The sequence below is a fragment of the Mobula hypostoma genome, chromosome 1 (assembly GCF_963921235.1).
Source record: "Mobula hypostoma chromosome 1, sMobHyp1.1, whole genome shotgun sequence".
In the NCBI taxonomy this organism is placed as follows: domain Eukaryota; kingdom Metazoa; phylum Chordata; class Chondrichthyes; order Myliobatiformes; family Myliobatidae; genus Mobula; species Mobula hypostoma.
The window spans coordinates 110,986,515-111,012,218 of record NC_086097.1 but is presented as its reverse complement, the minus strand read 5'-3'; the positions used below and the strand labels follow the sequence as shown (position 1 = coordinate 111,012,218).

General features: G+C 43.4%; 1 protein-coding gene across 3 annotated transcripts in view; it reads left to right on the top strand.

Moving 5' to 3' along the window:
* Positions 1 to 25,704, top strand: part of golga4 (golgin A4) — a 266,334-nt gene that overhangs the window by 133,929 nt on the left and 106,701 nt on the right. For all 3 annotated transcript variants that reach the window (XM_063054798.1, XM_063054789.1, XM_063054779.1), the window contains one exon: positions 7,649 to 7,827. In XM_063054798.1, coding sequence (XP_062910868.1) covers positions 7,649 to 7,827 — 179 coding nt within the window. The remainder of the gene's footprint in view (positions 1 to 7,648; positions 7,828 to 25,704) is intronic.

Below are 25,704 nucleotides of genomic sequence, written 5' to 3'. Positions count from 1 at the left end.
TTTGCCTTTTTTTCCTGATGGGAGCCTCAATTTCCTTTGTTAACCAAGGTTCTCTTGTCCTGCCAACAGGAACATGCTAGCCGTGAGCTCTAGGCATTTAAAATCACCCCACTTGCCAGATATCCCTTAACCTGCAAACAGCCTCTCCCAATCAACCTTTGCCATTTCCTGTCTTAATGCCATCAAAAGTTGCCTACCTCCAATTAAGGGATTCAGCTTATGGATAATTCATATCCTATTCCCTAACTATTTTCTGTTTTCTAATTCAGAATAGAATTATGATCATTGATCCCAAACTCCTCCCCCACTGATGCTTCAATCACTTGCCCACCTCATTTGCAAAAAGTGCTGTACCCACTTTCATAGAGGCACCTGAATATTACTTGAGGAAACTTTCCTGGACATGCTTAATCAATTCTGCCCCATCCAAATTTTTAGCACTATGGCAGTCGCAGTTAACAATAGGGAAGTTAAGATGACATCTATTTGCAACCCTATTTTTACTGCTATCTGAAATCTTCCTGTATATCTGCTCCCCTAATTCATAGAGTCTCGGGGCCTATAATACAAACCAATTAAAATAATCACCTCGACATTTCTTACTGGATGTTTACATAGGAATATCCTACTCGTATGTTCTCCCTAATCAGAGACACAACTCTTTCACACATCTTAACTCCCATGTCTACCAATGCCTTTAGGAATAAGAAGCACATCCCTCAACCACGTTCTTTTAATCATCATGATATCCCAGTCCTATGTACCTAACCTGTATGCATCTGCTTTCCTATTAGGCTTTTTGCATTAGAAAAGAAATTAAATTTGGCCTATGATATTTTCCTCATTTGTTCTGCTCATACCTGTTGCTACCTACTAAATTGTTTGTTTGAACTTATATATTTGTCTCAATTTTCTCATCTGCCATGTTAATCTTTAGGTCCCACGCTTTGCTAGGTCAGATGAAACCCTCCTAAATAACACTGGCAAATCTCCCTGCCCGGATATTAGTCCCTCTCCAGTTTAGGTACAACCTGGCCTTGTAGAGGTAATTTTCAAAGAAGAGATTCCAACTGTCCAAAAACCTGAATCCCTCTGTCCTGCTCCAGCTCCTTAGACATACATACATCTGCCATATTTCCGTCCTACCCTCCAATTCCTACCCTTACTTGTACGTGGCAGTAAAAGAGTAGAGGTTAGCGCAACATGATTACATTTTGGTGTGTTGGATTTCAATCTCAGCGTCCTCTGTAAAGAATCTCTCTGCGTCCTCTTTGTGGAATGCGTGGCTTTTCTCTGGTTTCTTCTTGCAATCCAAAGATGTACCAGGTGTACCAGTTTGCACTGTAAATATGATTGGGTTAGGGTTGAATTGGAGTTGTTGGGAGTTGCTAGGCAGTGAGGCTCGATGGGCTGGAAGGGCCTATTCCACTCTATTTCTAAATAAATTAAAATAATAGAGATTAAAACTTCTTGAGGTCCCGTTTTTAAATCTTCCCTCTAGATCATTATATTCACTCCTTAGGACCTCTTCCTTTTTTCTCAATGTCATTGGAACCAATGTGTATAGCCTCTGTCTATGTGTTCATCCTCCCTTTTGAGCAGGTTATACACCCACAATGAGACATCTTTGCTCTGGTAGTTGGCAGGCAACATGCCATCCTGGATTCTTGGTTTAGACCATAGGATTTGCTGAGTGTCCCCCAGTTAGCAAGTTGGCTATTACTGCAGGTCTCCTTGTCTCCACTCTCTGCTGCTATGCTTTGGAGTTTGTCATCATGCCACACCTGTTTGCTACTGCTCTCTGAAAGGCCCTCCATGCCAACAGTATTCAAAAAATCCTGTTAGACTGCATCATTAGTTCTTACTTGCCTATCCTGTTCACAACGTAAACAGATTTTCAACATATGTCCTAGAGAATCCTGTTGACTCCACCTTATTATTGTGATTCTCTGTCAGTCCTCCCTTAGAAAAATGTAATACTGCTATCATTTAATAATTTGATTTCCCTTTATTTCTGAGATAATTGGAGACGAGGAGATTTCCTCTGATTTAATCCCTATTGTCACATTCTATAGCCTGACTTTACAAGTAATTGATTCAAAATAATTGAATTTTCAGCTGGTTTTAGACCTGAATTTTCCCTTATCTCAAAATGTAGATTCGTGGCAGAGTTGCTCCTGACTCAGGGTTTCCTGTATGTAGCCTAAATAGAATTCAGAAATGATCATAGCAGTTTGTTTTTGTGAAAGCGTTCAAAGAACACATTTGTATTTGTAAATAGAGATTTTTAATTACTTATGTTCAGTGACTTAATTTAAATTCTGTGTTTAATACTAACATCACTTAGTAGACATTGTTGTCTCAAAATTGTTACTGAAATAAAGAGAGAAAGTGCTGGATAAGCACAGCCGATTAAGCAGCATTTGTGAAAAAGATTCTGTCAGGTAACTGAAAAAGTGAGAAAAAATTAGTTTCAAGTGCCACAGGGGGTAGGGGAGGGGTAGATGAGACAAAAGGAATATCTGTGATCATTGCTAAAGTGATCCCATTAACGGTTTCGTACTAATGTGGCCATTTGCACAGAGAGAGAGAGGGGCATGTTGAAGCTGGGAAATGTACATCAGAGATGTTGCAAAAATCTAAAACCAAAAGTATAATACTGGAAGTTTTCACCAAATCAGGAAATTTTGTGGGGAGGGAACCTTACAGTGGAATAAGCTAGTTCCAGAAGAAATTGTAAATAAGTACATTATCTTAAAAAGCTGAGTTTGTCTTTGAGTCTGGATGGCTACAAAAGCACCCCCAACACCAATAAAATACAGTCTTTGAAAAATAACACTGAAGGTCTCAGAACAAGACTGCAATACAAAAGAGATATCAGGAATTGCTGTGTAACTCACAGAGACATGGTTCATCCCTAGCACTCTGGATGCAGTGTTCTCATCCAAGGGCTTCACCATCCACTACATGGATCACAGTAATGATATCAGGTAAAGGCAAAGGTGGTGGCATTTGCTTCATGATTAACTCAATAATGCACAAATGTGTTAGCTCTATCTCAGTTCTGTTCCTTTAACCTGGAACATCTGGTGGTCAAGTGACATTCGTTCTTTCTGCCGAGGAGTTCTCAGTCGTCCTGGTAGTATGTAAATCCCACCTCTGGCAGGTGTTAAGCTGGCATTGGAGGATCAACAGACACAGATGCCTTCCTGATCATTGTGGGGTCTTCAAGCAGGCAAGCATGAGGTCTGACAAACTACACCAACGTGTCACCTCTAGAACCACAGGAACCAATACACTCAGTCAGTGTTAAGCCACCATCAAAAACACTTACCATGCTATCCCATGACTGCATTTTGGCTAGTCTGATAACCTGACTGTAGGTAGAGACTGAGGACTGCAGCATTAGTGGTGAAGACCGTCAAGGTATGGTCAAGGGAGGCAGAAGAGTGTTTATGGAACTGTTATGAATTGGTGGACTGGACCATATTCAGGAATCCTTCTTTGTATCAGAGTAAATATGCCCCCGGCAGTTATTGACTTCATCAAGACCTGCTGAGATGAATGTGCACCTTCAAGAACATACCAGCTGAATGCACTCAAACTAGAAGCCTTTGAACCAGAAGATAGTCTGCCGAAAGTTAGTTCTGTGGCAATCAAGACTGGCAAAACAGAACCAAACAAGAATCCAGCTGGGACCTACAGAAGGCCTCTGAGAGTGAAAGTGCAATTCCATCTTAAGTTAGAGACACAGTTTGCATGCCATTTTAAAGGTAAAATCTTAACAGCATAAATGGCAGTGATGCTTCACTCAATGCATTTTGTGTATGCTTTGAAAAGAAAAGTAATGTTATGTCTGTTTGAATCCTCACAGCATCAAATGACCATGTGATTTCTGCCTTGGGGGTTGATGTTTGACATCCTTTAAGAGGATGAACCCCTGCAAGGTATCAGGCTCCAGCAGTATACCTGGCAGGAAACTGAAAACCTTTGCTGACCAGCTGGGTGGAGTACTAAAGGATATCCCTGACACTAAGTTTGGGTCATAGTGGACCAGCTGGAAAAATGGGCAGAAAATGGCAGATGGTATTTTATGCATGTTTCGTGTGAGGTATTGCACTTTGGGAGGACAAGCCAGGGTAGCACTTGTACAGTGAATGGTGGGACATTGAGGAGTATGGTAGATACAGATCCATAATTCCTTGGAAGTGGTGTTAAAGAGAGTTTTGGCATATTGGCCCTCATAAATCAAGTACAGAGTACAGCAGTTGAGATGTTTTGTTGAAGTTATAAGACATTAGTGAGTCCTAATTTGGAATATTGTGTGCTCCAGTAGTTATAGAGAAAAGTTGAATAGGTTAGGACTTTTTTCCCTGGGGCGTAGAAGAATGAGGGGAGATTTGAGAGAGATGTACAAAATTAGGGGAGGGTAATTTTATGATGGGTAAGTGCAAGCAGATTGGGTGAGACTAGAACTAGAGGTCACTGATTAAGGGTGAAATGTGAAATGTTTAAGGGGACTATGGGGTGGCGTAGTGGCTCGTGCATCGTTATTACATCTTGGAGCTTCAGCGATCAGAATTCAATTCTGAAGCTGTCTGTAAGGACTTTGTACACTCTCACCTTAAGTGCACATTTCCTCCAGGTGCTTCATTTCCTTCCCACATTCCAAAGATGTACTGGTTGGTAGGTTAATTGGTCTTTATAAATCGTCTTGCAATTAGGCCAGGGTTAAATAGGTGGATTGCTGGGCAGTGTGGCTCATTGAGCGAGAAGGGCCCATTCCACGATCTATCTTTAAATAAAAAAATAAAATTTCTTAAGTCAGACAGTAGTGAGAGAGTGGAACAAGCTGCCATTGCAAGTGGTGGATGCAGGTTCAATTTCGACATTTAAGAGAAATTTGGATAAGTACATAGATGGGAAAGGTATAGGGAGCGATGGCCTGAGTGCAGGTCTATGGGGCTAGGAGCAGACTAGATGGGTTGAAGGACCTGTTTCTCTGCTGTAGTGTTCTATGACTCTGACATCTTCAAACTCTTAACTGCAACAGTAAGAGTTTCTCACCTGCTTCAAAGGGTCATCAATCATAGTGTGTCCAAGAAAAACAGAGTGAGCTACCTCAATGACTATCACCTGGTACACTCACATCTACTACAATGAAGTGCTTTCTGAAGTGTTGATCCTGGCTAGGATTAACTCTTGATTGAACAAGAATCTGTGCTTAATGCCAAATCAGCAAAAAGTGTATCTCAGGCTGGCATTTATTAATTACGGCTTCATATTCAACACCATCAAAACCGGTACCTTTGTACCTCCCTCTGCAATTGGATCCTCTACTTCCTTATTAGGAGACCACCTCCAGTATGGCCAGTAGTAACATCTTGCTGATAATTAACACAAGTGCGCCTCAAGGATGCATGCTTAACCACTGCTCTGTTCTTTCTACACTCATGACTGGTTAGGGTGAGCTCAAATAGTATCTATAAATTTGCTGATGATGCCACTGCTTTTGGCAGATTCTCAAATGGCAACGAGGAGGCATCCAGGAGTGAGATAGAGCACCTGGTTGAAGTACTATAACAATAACAATTTTACACTTATTGTTAGCAAGACCAGGGAATGGATTGTGGACATGCACCTATCCTTGATGTGGGGTCAGCAAGTTTCTTGAGATGTACGGTGGGGAGTATTCTGACTGGTTGCATCACTCTGTGGTATGGAGGCTTTATTGTGCAGGATCACAAGGGGCTGCACAGGGTTGCAGACTTAATCCACTCCATTGACAGATAAAACCTTCCTCTCCATTGAAGACAACTTCAAGAAGTGGTGCCTCAAAAAGGCAGCGTTGATCTTTAAGAACCCTCACTATCTGGAGCATGTCCTCTTCTTGTTACTGCCGTTGGAGGGTAGGTACAGGAGCCTGAAGACCCATGCCCAACATTTTAGATTTTTGTATGGTTCATGATCCCTTGAACACTACCTCATGATTCATTTTTTGGACAATCTATTTTGAAGTAGCTTATAGGAATTTTTATCTTTGCGTGTCAGTGTTAATAAACCTGATTCTAATTACTTCACAAAGCTGTCATCTGATTTTCATTTGACCTCTCCAATGTATTGGAGACCGTGTGATATGGAAGGCCATGACTTCACAGGAAAGGACTGTTTGAGTTCCTAAATGATGGGAGTAATCAGATAAATTTGTATATATCCAGTGTTGCTCTGGGAAGTTGTGAGAAGGGCAGTAGAGGTGAAGGGGCTGAAAGGGAAGGGATGGATTGGATGTGTCTGGTAGTGGAATCTAATTCATAGTTATGGAAATAGCAAAGGATAATCTGTTGAAGATGAGGACCAGGGGATCTCTATCCTTACAGAGAGTAGACATGGTCAAAAGTAAAAAGAACCAAGTGGATGACGTGTGGTTGACAAAGCTTTTGAGCTCAATACAAGTTAATTAGGTATTAAGAAAGAACCAATACACTTAGAGCACATGAATAGATAGTCTTGTCAGTAGATAGATATGACAGACAATGGAATTGGAGGATTTGAATGGAGTCCTGACAGGTGGCGTTATAGTTGAAATAGCTGCAAACATCTTGGCTGTGCACTGGGTGTTGGTATTCTGGTGCTTTAGATGGAGATGGGTTCTTTTGTAATATTTTTAAAAAAATTAAGCTTTTTCACCATTTTCCCACTGTTTTACAGTGAAAAATGAGCTAAACAAATTAACTGAGCTTTTAATTTGAGGAACTGTAAATTTAGCTAATGTTATTACAGAATGAAAAGCAAAGTAATTGATAGCACATTTCAATTATATCCATTACTTTATCAATTAAATATAGCTAGGCATATTTTAAAATATAAATGTGATTCATACAGAAGCAGAGCAAATGTGTATCTGCTGTATGTTGTGGAAAAAGCAATGTCACAGTTTAAACCCTTCAGAAATTGTAGATAAAGTGACTTATTGGGTATTAAGTAGATGCAGTCCACCTTGCGCAAGCAGTAACGGTGCCATGTGTGTTTTGAAATTAAAAGGCCAGGTTCAACGATTTTATTTATTTTTATGCAGAATTAGTCACATAACTTTTAATTATTCCCTTCCTAAATTCCAAGAACAATTTTGGTTTCAGATAGTTTTTATTAAGTTGGTTGAATAAGATCAGGTGTCCCAAGTTTGAATCAATCCCATGCAATAAAAATAAATCTTAATCTTAGTTTTTACTTCATCTTTCAAAGAAAAAATCTGTTCAGAATTGTAAATTTATATTTTCTTTTCCAAAGATTGGGAACACCATTTGTAAATCAAACTCCCATTGATGAAGCAATGCAACATTAGCATAAATATTTCTCTGCCCTCTTTCCCTCAGTTTGTTTTCCTAATACCATACTGCAAGGCATCATCTGGCCAACTACACTTTGAGTAATTTCAGCTTTTGATAGTGAATGACATCTGGTTCATACTTTAATTGTAATGATTACTGCCACAGCCTGATGCTTTACTGTTAATCAATTTGGAGATAAGAGAAACTTATGGCTGAATTTTACTAGGCTATTCATTTTAATGCTTTAGAATTTCTTTTGTTAAAAAAAAATCTGCCTGAAATTCAGACATTTATTAGAAATTTTTTCTTTCTTTCACCAGCATTTGAAGAGCTTGAAAAAGCACTAGCTGCAGCTCAGAAATCAGAAGACAAATATAGAAGGCTGAAGGAAGAAATGGAAAAGCGTATATCAGCTGTAGAAGAAGCAGGTGAAGAAGAACGGAAGAACTTGCAACAGGAACTTAGACGAGTTAAGCAGGAAGCTGTAAATATAATGAAAGTAAGAAAACTGATTTTTTTTTCTTGCAAACTGTTGATATAATGAAACTTAAAACTAAGTACACATTTAGAATACTGTGTCCAATTCTGGTGGCCTCATTACTAGAAGGATTTGGAGCGTTCAGAAAGGATGTAGAGGTTTTACCAGGATCACAGAATCAGATTTAACCAGTGCAATACACAATTTTAAAAAAACTATAAATTGCAGTAAGAAATAGATACAGATTGAGCACCCCCTTATCCAAAATGCCACCTCCTTGACATCAATAGTTCCAAAAATATTAACTTACCCCATACTGATATCACCATCATCCATGGCCTTCTTGGTGAATCCCAATGCAGCACACTTATTTAATAGTGATTAAGATTTATTTATGACATGTACATGGAGACAAAAGGGATGGGTTATACCTGAACCCAAGGAGCACTGATTTCTTTGTAGGCAGGTTTGCTGGAGCTGATGGGGAGGTTTTAATCTAATTTGGCATGGTAATGAGAATTGGAGTGATAGGGCTGAAGATCAGGCATTTGGTGTACAACTAGATGCAGTGTGTAGTGATATGTGAGGAAGGACAGGCTATTGATAGGGCAAATTTGCAGTCAGTGGGTTGAGTTGCAATATAATGGGGGGGAGAATCAAAAAGGGTGATTAAGTACAGGACTGAAGGTGTTACATTTGAATACACAGTTAACAGAATAAGGTAGGTGATCTAGTGGCGCAGTTAAGGCTGATTTATACTTGTGCGTCAAATGTATGCCGTAGGTACGGCATAGTCGCGTACCCTACGCCGTAGCCTAACGCGCACCTCTCCCAAAATGTAACTGCGCATTGCGGCGATGCAGACCAAAACAACTGTGATTGGTCCACTTGGTAGCATCGCATTTCCTCCTACGCTGCAATAGCTTCCCATTGGGCGACTGAAGGGCTGCAATGCTTCCATAAAGCTTTACAGACCTCTGAAATTATGGAGGACCCTGTGCTTGACGCCAGTTTGTAGCTAGCTGCTACAGCCTGTTGACTTCCACCTGAAGCTAAAACTCGAATGGTGATTGCCAGTCTCTGAGCATACTGTGCTTACGCTGATGCAAAATAAATGGTTGGAGTTGATGAACCAAATCGTCAAATCTACCCGCCGACATCCAAAAATATTTGAAATGCATTTCCTCGTCCATGTCTCTCAGTAGCCGGACAAACACAGAAAATTCACCCACCTTCAGTTTCAGTCGCCATTGTTTGAAGTTTGAGTTTCTTCATGTTGAGTTTCAACACAAAGAAACTCAACACAGTGGCATAGAAACCCCACCGCCAACTAGCGTTTTGGCGGTGAATTGCAGAGCGATGCAGACACACCAACACACAGTATAAATGCTCACAACAGTGTTGCCCACTTGCGTAGGCTACGGTGTAAGCTAGTACGCACAAGTATAAATCGGCCTTTAGAGATTGGCAGGTATAATGTCTTGGCTATTTCAGAGTCATGGTTGAAAGAAAATCGTAATTGGGAGCTTAACATTCAAGGATATGCGTTGTATTGAAAGTACAGGCAAGTAGGCAGAGGGGTAGATTATATTGGTAAAAGATTATATCAAATCCTTGGAAAGAGGTGACATAGGAATGGAAGATGTAGAATTCTTGTGGATAGGATTAAGAAAGTGTAAGGGTAAAAAGACCCTGATGGGTGTTATATACAGGCCTTTGAACAGTAGCCAGGATTTTGGCTACAAATTACAATAAGAAAACATATGTGAAAAGGGCAATATTGCAATAATGGTGGATAACGGTTGGATTTGGCTCCCAAGAGAAGGAATTTGTAAATTGTCTATGAGATGGCTTTTTAGAGCAGCGTATGGTCAAGCCCACAAGGGGACGGCAGTTCTGTATTGGATGTTATGTAATGACCCAGATTTAATTAGGATGCTTAAGATAAAGGAAACCTTAGGCAGTGATCATAATATGATAGAACTTACCCTGCAGTTTGAGAAGGGAAAACTAAAATTGGATCAGTATTAGAGTAAAGGCAATTAAAGGCTTGAGAGAGGGGCTGGCCAAAGTTGATTGGAAGGGGTTACTAGCAGAGATGACAGCAATGGTTGGTGTTTCTGGAAGAAATTCAGAGGGTACAAAAAAGGTGCATCCCAAAGAGGAAGAAGTATTCTAAAGGGAGGATGAGGCAATCGTGACTTATACCCCAGAGTTCTGCAAGAGGCAGCTGAAGAGACTGTGGAGGCAGTAGTAATGTTCTTTCAAGAATCACAAGATTCTGGAATAGTTTCTGAAGACTAGAAAATTGCGAATATCACTCCACTCTTTAAAAGGGAGGGAGGCAGAAAAAAAGGAAATGAAAGTTCAAAGTACAATTTATTATCAGAGTACATACATGTCACCACGTGCATCCCTGGGATTCTTTTTCCTGCAGGCATACTCAGCAAATCTATAGAACAGTAATTGTAAACAGGATCAATAAAGAGCAGGAGAAGAGAAGACAGACCATACAAATGTAAATAAATAGCAATAAATGAACAGAGCATGGAATAACAAGATAGAGTCCTTAAAGTAAGATCATATGTTGTAGGAACGTCTCTATAGATGAATGTAGTTATCCCCTTTTGTTTAAAAGCCTGATGGTTGAGGGGTAGAAACTATTCTCGAACCTGGTGGTGTGAGTCCTGGGGCTTTTGTACCTTCTACCTGATGGTAGTAGCAAGAAAACTGTATGGCCTGGGAGGATCTTTGATGGACGCTGCTTTCCTTTGACAGTGTTTCATGCAGATATGCTCAATGGCAAGGAGAGCTTTACCTGTGATGCACTGTCTAAATCCACTACCTTTTTTAGGAGTTTTCTGTTCAAAGGCATTGATGTTCCCATACCAGTCTGTAATGCAGCCGGTCATATACATTCCACTACACATCTATAGAAGTTTGTCAAGGTTTTTGATCTCATGCCAAATCTCCACAGACGTTTGAGGAAGTGGAGGGTCTGTCGTACTTTCTTTGCAAGTACATTTATATGCTGGGTCCAAGAGAGGTCCTCTGAGATAATGACATGCAGGAATTTAAAGTTACTGACCCTGTCAGCCTCTGGTTCTCTGACAAGGACTGGCTCATGGATTGCTGATTTCCCTTTCCTGAAGTCCACAATCGGTTCCTTGTTCTTGCTGACATTGCGTGAGAGGTTATTGTTATAGAAACATAGAAACATAGAAAATAGGTGCAGGAGTAGGCCATTCGGCCCTTCGAGCCTGCACCGCCATTTATTATGATCATGGCTGATCATCCAACTCAGAACCCTGCCCCAGCCTTCCCTCCATACCCCCTGACCCCCGTAGCCACAAGGACCATATCTAACTCCCTCTTAAATATAGCCAATGAACTGGCCTCAACAGCTTCCTGTGGCAGAGAATTCCACAGATTCACCACTCTCTGTGTGAAGAAGTTGTTCCTAATCTTGGTCCTAAAAGGCTTCCCCTCTATCCTCAAACTGTGGCCCCTCGTTCTGGACTTCCCCAACATCGGGAACAATCTTCCTGCGTCTAGCCTGTCCAATCCCTTTAGGATCTTATACGTTTCAATCAGATCCCCCCTCAATCTTCTAAATTCCAACGAGTACAAGCCCAGTTCATCCAGTCTTTCTTCATGTGAAAGTCCTGCCAACCCAGGAATCAATCTGGTGAACCTTCTTTGTACTCCCTCTATGGCAAAGATGTCTTTCCTCAGATTAGGGGACCAAAACTGCACACAATACTCCAGGTGTGGTCTCACCAAGGCCTTGTACAACTGCAGTAGTACCTCCCTGCTCCTGTACTCGAATCCTCTCGCTATAAATGCCAGCATACCATTCGCCTTTTTCACTGCCTGCTGTACCTGCATGCCCACTTTCAATGACTGGTGTATAATGACACCCAGGTCTCGTTGCACCTCCCCTTTTCCTAATCGGCCACCATTCAGATAATAATCTGTTTTCCTATTTTTGCCACCAAAGTGGATAACTTCACATTTATCCACATTAAATTGCATCTGCCATGAATTTGCCCACTCACCCAACCTATCCAAGTCACCCTGCATCCTCTTAGCATCCTCCTCACAGCTAACACTGCCACCCAGCTTCGTGTCATCTGCAAACTTGGAGATGCTGCATTTAATTCCCTCATCCAAGTCATTAATATATATTGTAAACAACTGGGGTCCCAGCACTGAGCCTTGCGGTACCCCACTAGTCACCGCCTGCCATTCTGAAAAGGTCCCGTTTATTCCCACTCTTTGCTTCCTGTCTGCTAACCAATTCTCCACCCACACCAATACCTTACCCCCAATACCGTGTGCTTTAAGTTTGCACACTAATCTCCTGTGTGGGACCTTGTCAAAAGCCTTTTGAAAATCCAAATATACCACATCCACTGGTTCTCCCCTATCCACTCTACTAGTTACATCCTCAAAAAATTCTATGAGATTCGTCAGACATGATTTTCCGTTCACAAATCCATGCTGACTTTGTCCGATCATTTCACCGCTTTCCAAATGTGCTGTTATCACATCCTTGATAACTGACTCCAGCAGTTTCCCCACCACCGACATTAGGCTAACCGGTCTATAATTCCCCGGTTTCTCTCTCCCTCCTTTTTTAAAAAGTGGGGTTACATTAGCCACCCTCCAATCCTCAGGAACTAGTCCAGAATCTAACGAGTTTTGAAAAATTATCACTAATGCATCCACTATTTCTTGGGCTACTTCCTTAAGCACTCTAGGATGCAGACCATCTGACCATCGGGGATTTATCTGCCTTCAATCCCTTCAATTTACCTAACACCACTTCCCTACTAACATGTATTTCGCTCAGTTCCTCCATCTCACTGGACCCTCTGTCCCTTACTATTTCTGGAAGATTATTTATGTCCTCCTTAGTGAAGACAGAACCAAAGTAATTATTCAATTGGTCTGCCACGTCCTTGCTCCCCATAATCAATTCACCTGTTTCTGTCTGCAGGGGACCTACATTTGTCTTTACCAGTCTTTTCCTTTTTACATATCTATAAAAGCTTTTACAGTCCGTTTTTATGTTCCCTGCCAGTTTTCTCTCATAATCTTTTTTCCCCTTCCTAATTAAGCCCTTTGTCCTCCTCTGCTGAACACTGAATTTCTCCCAGTCCTCAGGTGAGCCACTTTTTCTGGCTAATTTGTATGCTTCTTCTTTGGAATTGATACTATCCCTAATTTCTCTTGTCAGCCACGGGTGCACTACCTTCCTTGATTTATTCTTTTGCCAAACTGGGATGAACAATTGTTGTAGTTCATCCATGCAACCTTTAAATGCTTGCCATTGCATATCCACCGTCAATCCTTTAAGTGTCATTTGCCAGTCTATCTTAGCTAATTCACGTCTCATACCTTCAAAGTTACCCCTCTTTAAGTTCAGAACCTTTGTTTCTGAATTAACTATGTCACTCTCCATCTTAATGAAGAATTCCACCATATTATGGTCACTCTTACCCAAGGGGCCTCTCACAACAAGATCGCTAATTAACCCTTCCTCATTGCTCAAAACCCAGTCCAGAATAGCCTGCTCTCTAGTTGGTTCCTCGACATGTTGGTTCAAAAATCCATCCCGCATACATTCCAAGAAATCCTCTTCCTCAGCACCTTTACCAATTTGGTTCACCCAGTCTACATGTAGATTGAAGTCACCCATTATAACTGCTGTTCCTTTATTGCACACATTTCTAATTTCCTGTTTAATACCATCTCCGACCTCACTACTACTGTTAGGTGGCCTGTACACAACTCCCACGAGCGTCTTCTGCCCCTTAGTATTACGCAGCTCTACCCATATCGATTCCACATCTTCCTGGCTTATGTCCTTCCTTTCTATTGCGTTAATCTCTTCTTTAACCAGCAACGCCACCCCACCTCCCCTTCCTTCATGTCTATCCCTCCTGAATATTGAATATCCCTGAACGTTGAGCTCCCATCCCTGGTCACCCTGGAGCCATGTCTCTGTGATCCCAACTATATCATAATCATTAATAACAATCTCCACTTTCAACTCATCCACCTTATTACGAATGCTCCTTGCATTGACACATAAAGCCTTCAGGCGCTCTTTTACAACTCTCTTAGCCCTTATACAATTATGTTGAAAATTGGCCCTTTTTAATGCTTGCTCTGGATTTGTCGGCCTGCCACTTTTACTTTTCTCCTTTGTACTTTTTTCTTCTACCCTCACTTTACACCCCTCTGTCTCTCTGCACTGGTTCCCATCCCCCTGTTGTGAACTAACCTCCTCACGCCTAGCCTCTTTAATTTGATTCCCACCCCCCAACCATTCTAGTTTAAAGTCACCTCAGTAGCCCCCGCTAATCTCCCTGCCAGGATATTGGTCCCCCTAGGATTCAAGTGTAACCCATCCTTTTTGTACAGGTCACGCCTGTGCCAAAAGAGGTCCCAATGATCCAAAAACTTGAATCCCTGCCCCCTGCTCCAATCCCTCAGCCACGCATTTATCCTCCACCTCATCGCATTCCTACTCTCACTGTCACGTGGCACAGGCAGTAATCCCGAGATTACTACCTTTGCGGTCCTTTTTCTCAACTCCCTTCCTCGCTCCCTATATTCTCCTTTCAGGACCTCATCCCTTTTCCTACCTATGTCATTGGTACCTATATGTACCACGACTTCTGGCTCCTCACCCTCCCACTTCAGGATATCTTGGACACGATCAGAAATATCCCGGACCCTGGCACCAGGGAGACAAACTACCATCCGGGTCTCTGGACTGCGTCCACAGAATCGCCTATCTGACCCCCTTACTATCGAATCCCCTATCACAACTGCCCTCCTCTTTCTTGCCCTACCCTTCTGAGCTACAGGGCCAGACTCTGTGCCGGAGGCACGGCCACTGTCGCTTCCCCCGGGTAAGCTGTCCCCCCCAACAGTACTCAAACAGGAGTACCTGTTGTTAAGGGGCACAGCCACCGGGGTACTCCCCATCACCTGACTTTTCCCCTTCCCCCTCCTAACCGTGACCCACTTGTCTGCCTCCCGTGGCCCCGGCGTGACCACCTGCCTTCCACTCCTCTCTATCACCTCCTCACTCTCCCTGACCAGACGAAGGTCATTGAGCTGCAGCTCCAGTTCCGTAACGCAGTCCCTTAGGAGCTGCATTTCGATGCACTTGGCGCAGATGTAGACGTCCGGGAGGCTTGGAGACTCCAGGGCCTCCCACATCCAACACCGAGAACAGCAAACTGCCCTCACAGTCATAATGCCCCTCTCCTCAAATAACAGCAGAAAATGAATGTCAAACCTTCCTCGCCTCGCCCGCTTCCGCCTAAGCCCGGTGAGCTGAAGCCCTTAGGTCTTCACTCTGCTCCCGGCTCACTCCGCAGCCCGCAAACTACGCTGCCATTATGACAACAGTGATGTCATCAGCAAATTTGAATATGGTGTTGGAGCTATACTTAGCCACACAGTCATAGTCATAGGCCAGTTAACCTGACTTCTGTGGTTGGAAAGACATTGGAGTCTATTGTTAAGCATGAGTTTTCAGGGTACTTGGAAGCACATGATAAAATAGGCCAACGGTGTTTTCTAAAGGGGAGATTTTCCCTGATAAATCTGTTGGAACTTTACGAGGGAAGATAGATAAGTTCGTAGCCAAAGGTAGAAGGAGTCAATTTTAGAAAACCTCGCACATTTATTTTTCATAACTTATCTCCTTCTACCTTAGGCGACGAACTTATCAATCACCCCATTGAGTTATTAACTTCAAACTTCCTGCATAATCACTAAAAGAGTTGAACTGCATGTAATGAGAGATGTACAACTCATCTCCTTCTGCCTTAGGCCACAAACTTATCAGTCACCCCTGCTGTGGACACCTTCTAGAGGTCCAAGATCCGTATGCTCCACGACCGCTGGGCTAAGTGTGTAAATGTAGGAGGGGACTATGTTGAAAAATAAATGTGCTAGGTTTTCTAAAATTGACTCCTTCTACCTTAGGCCACAAACTTATCAATCACCCCTTGTATGTGGAAATATGGACAAATGAAGTGAATGTGGATGGACAAATGAAGTGAATGTTCTTTATTTGTATTTTCAGAAGGTCTTTGATAAGGTGTCGCACATGAGGCTGCTTAACAATAAGAGGCCATGGAAAGGTACTTGCATAAGTAGAAGATTGGCTGACTGGCAAGAGGCAAAGAGCGGGGAATAAAAGGGAACTTTGCTGTTTGGCTGCAGGAAGTCGACGAAGGACATAGACAGATTGAGGGAATGGGTAACAGAATAGCAGATGGAATATAGTGTAGGGAAGTGCATGGTCATGCACTTTGGCAGAAGGAATAGAGGCTTAGGGTATTTTGTAAATAGAGAGAAAATTTTAAAAATCAGAGGTGCAGAGGGCTTGGTAATCCTCGTGCAGGATTCCCTGAAGGTTAACTTGCAGGTTGAGTCAGTGATAAGGAAGGCAAACGTGATGATAACATTCATTTCAAAAGGACTAGAATACAAAAGTAGTATGTAATGCTGAGGCTTTATAAGGCATTGGCCAGACCATAGTTGGAATTTGTGAGCTGTTTTGTGCCTCTTTTTCTAAGAGGAGATGTGCTGGAATTGGGTAAGTCCAGAGGAGGTTCACAAGAATGATCCCAGGAATGATCCCTGATGACTACACCTGTAAAAGGTGCATCCAGCTGCAGCTCCTTACAAACCCAGTTAGGGAACTGGAGCTGGATGAACTTCGGATCATTCGGGAGGCAGAGGCAGAAATAGACAGGAGTTACAGGGAGATAGTCACCCCTAAGAGTCAGGAGACAGGTAGCCGGGTGACTGTCAGGAGAGGGAAGGGAATAGACAGAATGAGCAGAGCACCTCTGTGGCCATCCCCACCAATAATAAGTATGTCATTTTGGATACTGATGATGGGGACGACCTACCAGGGACAAGTTGCAGTGGTTGTGTCTCTGGCACCGAGAGTGGACCCTCAGCTCAGAAGGGAAGGAGGGAAAAGAGCAGCAGTGATAGGGGATTCGATAGTTAGGGGGACAGATAAGAGGTTCTGTGGAAGAGATTGAGAATCCTGGATGGTCTGTTGCCTCCCTGGTGCCAAGGACCGCGATATCTTGTGCTTTGTGCGCATGCGCCGGTCGTGCATGCAGCCGGTTACAGTTGCTCCATAGTTTCTTACTCTTAAACTTTTCAACTTAGTTATTTGTTGTATTTTTTTTCTCACGGTAACACGTTGAAGCTGCACCCTCTCTACATGCTGGTGGAGAGAGTTTTACCTGTTTTTTTAGCGCTGGAATTAGTTACATTTGGACACATCTCGTTAGCGTGGCAGCAGGATGGCCACATTGTGTATTGGGAGCAATTGATGACGCTCATGCCCGCCGGTTTAGCGAACAGAACAGCGGACATACCGGCTGAAATCTGGAGGAAAACACACAGAGGATGCAGAAGGGAATCAAAAAGGTGAGGGAAGAGGACCGGGTCGAGACAACAGAGGCTTTTGGAGAAGAGAAGTGATAAGCCGTGTCTCCCCTCTCTTATCATGGGAAATATGAGATCGCTGGGGAATAAAATGGACTAACTGACTGCGCTTGTCAGGAGTCAGAGAACATTTCGGGAGAGCAGTGTCATGTTCTTCACAGAGATGTGGCTGCACGAGGACATACCCGATCAAAGCGTTTCCATGGAGGGCTTCCAGACAGTTCGAGTTGACCGGAATTGCACTGAGAGCGGTAAGCGTAAAGGAGCGGGGCTGACGGTTCTGGTAAATAACAGATGGTGCAATCCTGGATCCTGGGCATATTACGATCAAGGAATGGGTCTGTAGCCTGGATATTGAACTTTTTGCTGTTGTACTCCGGCCATATTATTTGCCAAGAGAAATCTTGCACGTAATTGTGGTTGTTGTGTACATCCCTCCCTCTGCCAACCCGACGTCGGCGTGTAACATCATTTACACCGTCATAGCCAGACTACAAACCCAGCACCCGAGTGCCCTCATTACCATCTCGGGTGACTTCAACCAAGTTACCATGGCTAGAACACTGCCCAACTTCACGCAGTATGTGAGCTGTACAACCAGAGGGGAGAGGACTCCGGATTTGATGTGCGCTAACATTAAGGATGCATACAGCTCCGGTCCCCTCCCCCCACTAGGAAGGTCAGATCACAACCTGGTGCATCTAAAACCCTGCTACATGCCTGTGGTGAAGAGTAAACCTGCAACCTCGAGGACAGTGAGAAAATGGTCGGAGGAGGCTTATGAGGCGCTCCAGGGTTGTTTTGAGGTGACAGACTGGCAGGCACTCTGTGAGCCACATGGAGAGGATATTGATGGGCTCACAGAGTGCATCACTGATTACATCAACTTCTGTGTGGACTGCAATGTTCCGACAAGAACTGTCCTTTGTTATTCAAATAACAAGCCATGGGTGACAAAGGACATTAAGCTCTTCCTGAATGCTAAAAAGAGGGCGTTTAGAGATGGAAATAGGGAGGAGCTGAGGGCAATACAGAGTGACCTGAAAGCCAGGATCAGGGAGGCTAAAGACAGGTACAGGAGGAAGCTTGAGTGGAAACTCCAGCAGAACAACATGAGAGAGGTCTGGAGGGGGATGAGGACCATCACTGGGTTCCGGCAAGCTAGCAACAGAGGAGTGGAAGGCAGGGCCAATGAACTTAACCTGTTCTTTAACAGATTTGACAGTGTGGCCCCTGCCCATCCCACACATGAACCATCTGTTGTCAGCCCCCAACCAACACATATTTCACTCTCCCCTCCTACTCCTCCTCACAGTCCCCCACCCTGCTCTCATGACTATACCCCTTCCACACACGAAACCACAACGGTGGGCTTCACAGCTCTACAGGTGAGGAGAGAGCTGAAACGTCTCAACCCAAGCAAGGCTGCAGGACCGGATGGTGTCAGTACCAGGGTGCTCAAAGCCTGTGCCCCTCAGCTATGTGGAGTACTTCACCATGTATTCAACCTGAGCCTGAGGCTCCAGAGAGTTCCTGTATTGTGGAAGACGTCCTGCCTCGTCCCTGTGCCGAAGACACCGTGCCCCAGTAGCCTCAATGACTACAGACCGGTGGTTTTGACCTCCCACATCATGAAGACCCTGGAGAGAGTTGTTCTGGAACTGCTCTGGCCTATGGTCAGGCCACACTTAGATCCCCTCCAGTTCGCCTACCAGTCCCGACTAGGAGTTGAGGATGCCATCGCCTTCCTGCTGAACCGTGTCTACACCCACCTGGACAAGCCAGCGAGCACTGTGAGGGTCATGTTTTTTGACTTCTCCAGTGCGTTCAACACCATCCGCCCTGCTCTGCTGGGGGAGAAGCTGACAGAGATGCAGGTGGATGCTTCCCTGGTATCATGGATTCTTGATTACCTGACTGGCAGACCACAGTACGTGTGCTTGCAACACTGTGTGTCCGACAGAGTGATCAGCAGCACTGGGGCTCCACAGAGGACTGTCTTGTCTCCTTTCTCTTCACCATTTACACCTCGGACTTCAACTACTGCACAGAGTCTTGTCATCTTCAGAAATTTTCGGATGACTCTGCCATAGTTGGATGCATCAGCAAGGGAGATGAGGCTGAGTACAGGGCTACAGTAGGAAACTTTGTCACATGGTGTGAGCAGAATTATCTGCAGCTTAATGTGAAAAAGACTAAGGAGCTGGTGGTGGACCCGAGGAGAGCTAAGGTACCAGTGAACCCTGTTTCCATCCAGGGAGTCAGTGTGGACATGGTGGAGGATTACAAATACCTGAGGATACGAATTGACAATAAACTGGACTGGTCCAAGAACACTGAGGCTGTCTACAAGAAGGGTCAGAGCCATCTCTATTTCCTGAGGAGACTGAGATCCTTTAACATCTGCCGGACGATGCTGAGGATGTTCTACGAGTCTGTGGTGGCCAGTGCTATCATGTTTGCTATTGTATGCTGGGGCAGCAGGCTGAGGGTGGCAGACACCAACAGAATCAACAAACTCATTCGTAAGGCCAGTGATGTTGTGGGGATGGAACTGGACTCTCTCACGGTGGTGTCTGAAAAGAGGATGCTGTCTAAGTTGCATGCCATCTTGGTCAATGTCTCCCATCCACTACATAATGTACTGGGTGGGCACAGGAGTACATTCAGCCAGAGACTCATTCCACCGAGATGCAGCACAGAGCGTCATAGGAGGTCATTCCTGCCTGCGGCCATCAAACTTTACAACTCTTCCCTTAGAGGGTCAGACATCCTTATTTCATAATTTACTGGCATAATTTACATATTACTATTTAACTATTTATGGTTCTATTACTATTTATTATTTATGGAGCAACTGTAACGAAAACCAATTTCCCCCCGGGATTAATAAAGTATGACTATGACTACTACTACTATCTCGGATTGAGTTCTCAGTATTCTCAAGAGGGAGGGTGAGCAGCCAGATGTTGTGGTCCATTTAGGGACCAGTGACGTGGGTAGGAAGAGTGAGGAGGTCCTGAAAGGGGAGGTCCTGAAAGGTGAGTTCAGAGAGTTAGGCACCAAGTTAAAGGACAGGACCTCCAGGATAGCAATCTCAGGATTGCGACCAGTGCCACGTGCAGGCGGGTTTAGAAATAGTAAGATAGCGCAGATCAACACGTGGCTGAAGACATGGTGCAGGAGGGAGGGCTTTAGATTTATAAATAATTGGGCAGTTTTCCAGGGAAGGTGGGACCTGTTCCGGCGGGATGGTTTACATCTGAACTGAAGGGGGACAAATATTTTTGCAGGTAGGTTTGCTAGAGAAGCTCCAGTGGATTTAAACTAGATACAAGGGGAGAGGGGAACCCAGAGTATAGGAACAGATGTAGGGGAGAAGGAAGAAAAAAAAGATAGTAACGTTGTTTGCACTGTTAGTGATAAACAGAGAGTAAGAGGTGGAAAATTTCTTAAATATATTTATTTTAATGCGAGGAGCATTGTAAGAAAGGAGGATGAGCTTAGAGCATGGATTGATACCTGGAAGTATGATGTTGTAGCTATTAGTGAAACATGGTTGCAGGAGGGGTGTGATTGGCAACTAAATATTCCTGGATTTCGTTGCTTCAGGTGTGATAGAATTGGAGGGACAAAAGGGAGAGGTGTTGCATTGCTTGTCAGAGAAAATACTACAGCGGTGCTCTGGCAGGATAGATTAGAAGGCTCGTCTGTGGAGGCTATTTAGGTGGACTTGAGGAATGGGAAAGGTGTAGTAATACTTACAGGGGTGTATTATAGACCACCAAATGGGGAACAAGAATTGGAGGAGCAAATTTGTAAGGAGATAGCAGATATTTGTAGTAAGCACAAGGTTGTGATTGTGGGAGATTTTAATTTTCCACACATGGACTGGGAAGCCCATACTGTAAAAGGACTGGATGGTTTGGAGTTTGTAAAATGTGTGCAGGATAGTTTTGATTGGAGAAAGGCTAACTTTGAGGAAATGAGAAAGGATTTAGAAGGAGTGGATTGAGACAAATTGTTTTGTGGGAAGGATGTAATAGAGAAATGGAGGTCATTTAAAGGTGAAATTTTGAGGGTACAGAATCTTTATGTTCCTGTTAGGTTGAAAGGAAAGGTTAAAAGTTTGAGAGATCCATGGTTTTCAAGGGATATTGGAAACTTGGTTTGGAAAAAGAGAGATATCTACAATAAATATAGGCAGCATGGAGTAAATGAGGTGCTCGAGGAATACAAAGAATGTAAAAAGAATCTTAAGAAAGAAATTAGGAAAGCTGAAAGAAGATGTGAGGTTGCTTTGGCAAGTAAGGTGAAAATGGATCCGAAGGGTTTCTACAGCTATATTAATAGCAAAAGGATAGTGAGGGATAAAATTGGTCCCTTAGAGAATCAGAGTGGACAGCTATGTGTGGAGCCAAAAGAGATGGGGGAGATTTTGAACAATTTCTTTTCTTTGGTATTCACTAAAGAGAAGGATATTGAATTGTGTAAGGTAAGGGAAACAGGTAGTGAAGTTATGGAAACTATGATGATTAAAGAGAAGGAAGTACTGGCGCTTTTAAGGAATATAAAAGTGGATTTTTCCGGGTCCTGACAGGATATTCCCTAGGACCTTGAGGGAAGTTAGTGTAGAAATAGCAGGGGCTCTGACAGAAATATTTCAAATGTCATTAGAAATGGGGATGGTGCCGGAGGATTGGCGTAATGCTGATGTTGTTCTATTGTTTAAAAGGGTTCTAAGAGTAAACCTAGCAATTATCAGCCTGTAAGTTTGATGTCAGTGGTGGGTAAGTTAATGGAAAGTATTCTTAGAGATGGTATATATAATTATCTGGATAGACAGGGTCTGATTAGGAACAGTCAACATGGATTTGTGCGTGAAAGGTTATGTTTGACAAATCTTATTGAATTTTTTGAAGAGGTTACTAGGAAAGTTGACGAGGGTAAAGTGGCCTTTGATAAGGTTTCATACAGAAGGTTAGTTAGGAAGATTCAATTGTTAGGTATTAATATTGAAGTAGTAAAATAGATTCAACAGTGGCTGGATGGGAGACGCCAGAGAGTAGTGGTGGATAACTGCTGGTCAGGTTGGAGGCCTGACTGGTGGTGTGCTTCGGGGATCTGTACTGGATCCAGTGTTGTTTGTCATATACATTAATGATCTGGACGATGGGGTGGTAAATTGGATTAGTAAGTATGCAGATGATACTAAGATAGGTGGCGTTGTGGATAATGAAGTAGGTTTTCAAAGCTTGCAGAAAGATTTAAGCCTGTTAGAAGAGTGGGCTGAAAGATAGCAGATGGAGTTTAATGCTGATAAATGTGAGGTGCTACATTTTGGTAGGACTAATCAAAATAGGACTTACATGGTAAATGGTAAGGTTGAGGGGGGACTTGATAGAGGTATTTAAAATTATGAGGGGGATAGATAAAGTTGACGTGTATAGGCTTTTTCTATTGAGAGTGGGGGAGATTCAGACAAGAGGACATGAGTTGAGAGTTAGGGGGCAAAAGTTTAGGGGTAACACGAGGGGGAACTTCTTTACTCAGAGAGCGGTAACTGTGTGGAACGAACTTCCAGTAGAAGTGGTAGAGGCAGGTTCGATATTGTCATTTAAAGTTAAATTGGATAGCTTTATGGACAGGAAGGGAATGGAGGGTTATGGGCTGAGTGCAGGTCGGTGGGACTAGGTGAGCGTAAGCGTTCAGCACGGACTAGAAGGGCCGAGATGGCCTGTTTCCGTGCTGTAATTGTTATATGGTTATAATGAAATGGCTAACATAATGACATTTGATGTCTCTGGGCCTGTACTCACTGGAGTTTAGAAGAATGAAGGCGGATCTCATTGCAGCCTATTGAATATTTAAAGGTCTAGATAAAGTGGATGTGGGAAGGATGTTTCCTATGGAGGGGGAGTCTAGGACCAGAGAGCACACCCTCAGACTTGAGGGACTTCCATCTAGAAAAGAGATGAAGAATTTCTTTAGCCAGAGAGTGGTGAATCTGTGGAATTCATTGCTACAGATGACTGTGGAGGTCAAATCATTGAGTATAATTAAGCCAGAGGTTGGTAGGTTCTTGATTAATCAGAATGTTACAGAGAAGGCAGGAGAATGGAGTTGAGAAGGATATTAAATCAGCCATAATGGAATGGCGGAGCAGATTCGATGGGCCAAATGGCTAAATTCTGCGCCAATATCTTATGGTCTTATCACTTGTCATTTGTTCTTCTGGAGTCTTTCTACATTTACATAAGGCTGTCTTTAGATTCCTCTTGAAGTGCAGAACCTCACATTTAACCACATTGAACATAATGTACTGTTACAGTGATTTGCGGGTTTAGGTCATTTACATTTGGCTACCAGTCTTCTGTTCCTTGATAACGTATTGTGGATTTAATTTGGAACAATGGATTACTAAAAGCTCTGAATCCCACTCCTGACACCAAATGTTGTTGTGTGAATTAAATCACCGATATTAAGGGTATAGGGGGAAAACACTGAAAGCAGAAAGAAGCGAGTTGCAAATACTGAAAATTGGGGGAGAGCAGCTTCCAGTGTATTTCTGGGTATGTCCAAATAATGAGGGCACTGTCCTTGGAATAGACATCCTAAAGGAAGCAGGAGCTGTTATAGATTCTGGAAAGGGAGAAATAATATGGACAAGTCAGGGGCAGCGAACGCGTGCAACCAACAGAATACACAATCTGGCTAACATGGTCGCAGCTGCCCGATCACCAGAGACTGGAGCCAGGATGGTGTCTATGGGTTGCTTTGTCAGCAGTTCCCAGCTGTGTGGGCTAGGCACAAACAAGATTGTGGTCAAGTAAAGATAAACCGAGTTAAAATAGATGGGGACCTGCATAAACCCCACAAGCAGCACCCTATAAAAACTGACGCACTGACAGCTGTCCAGGGTAGAGTGAAGGAACAAAAGAGGAACAAGAGGCAATTGAAATTGCAAGTGCGCAGGAAGAAACGACGGAAGTCAGTTTAGAAAAATTATATGAAAAGTTGGAGGCAAAAGAGAAGGAGAGGTGGTGGAGAAAGGGAACAAAGGAGGGACCAGATGGGAGCTGAGCACATGGGGAGGAAAGAGACACGGTGGCCCCACCATGTAATATCAGCCGGCCATACCAGATCTGACCACAGCTGATGAAAACATACCCGGAGGAAACGCAAAGGCAGAAGACCCGGAGAGTGTGGCAGAAGACGCAGAGAGCGTGATGGAAAACCGTGAATAGTGTGCTAAATTGTGATGATGTACTTTGTAATGAAGACTGGTTGCTGAAGGTAGATGATTAGTTTAATAGCATAGAATAGAAAAGATGTTGGAAAATAGATGGGGAGGGATTTTTAAGTCAAATTAGAGACAGCAAGTTCCACAACTTTTATGACATTTCAGACTGCACACAGCATCTGGAAGCACTTACCCCCAGTCTGAATGAGGAGTAAACCCAAATGAACTGGGCCCTTTCAGCAGTCGGGCCAGTGATCAACTCGTCAGTTCGGAAGGGGGTGCCAACCGGGGAGAGGTCTTCGTAGTCATTTACATAGAAACCACCCCAACCTTTTGACAAGGTCCCACATAGGAGATTAGTGTGCAAACTTAAAGCACACGGTATTGGGGGTAAGGTATTGATGTGGATAGAGAATTGGTTGGCAGACAGGAAGCAAAGAGTGGGAATAAACGGGACCTTTTCAGAATGGCAGGTAGTGACTAGTGGGGTACCGCAAGGCTCAGTGCTGGGACCCCAGTTGTTTACAATATATATTAATGACTTAGATGAGGGAATTAAATGCAGCATCTCCAAGTTTGCAGATGACACGAAGCTGGGTGGCAGTGTTAGCTGTGAGGAGGTTGCTAAGAGGATGCAGGGTGACTTAGATAGGTTAGGTGAGTGGACAAATTCATGGAGGATGCAGTTTAATGTGGATAAATGTGAGGTTATCCACTTTGGTGGCAAAAACAGGAAAACATTATTATTTGAATGGTGGCCGATTAGGAAAAGGGGAGGTGCAATGAGACCTGGGTGTCATTATACACCAGTCATTGAAAGTGGGCATGCAGGTACAGCAGATGGTGAAAAAGGCGAATGGTATGCTGGCTACATAGCAAGAGGATTTGAGTACAGGAGCGAGGAGGTACTACTGCAGTTGTACAAGGCCTTGGTGAGACCACACCTGGAGTATTGGGTGCAGTTTTGGTCCCCTAATCTGAGGAAAGACATCCTTGCCATAGAGGGAGTACAAAGAAGGTTCACCAGATTGATTCCTGGGATGGCAGGACTTTCATATGATGAAAGACTGGATCGACTAGGCTTATACTCGTTGGAATTTAGAAGATTGAGGGGGGATCTTATTGAAACGTATAAAATCCTAAAGGGAGTGGAC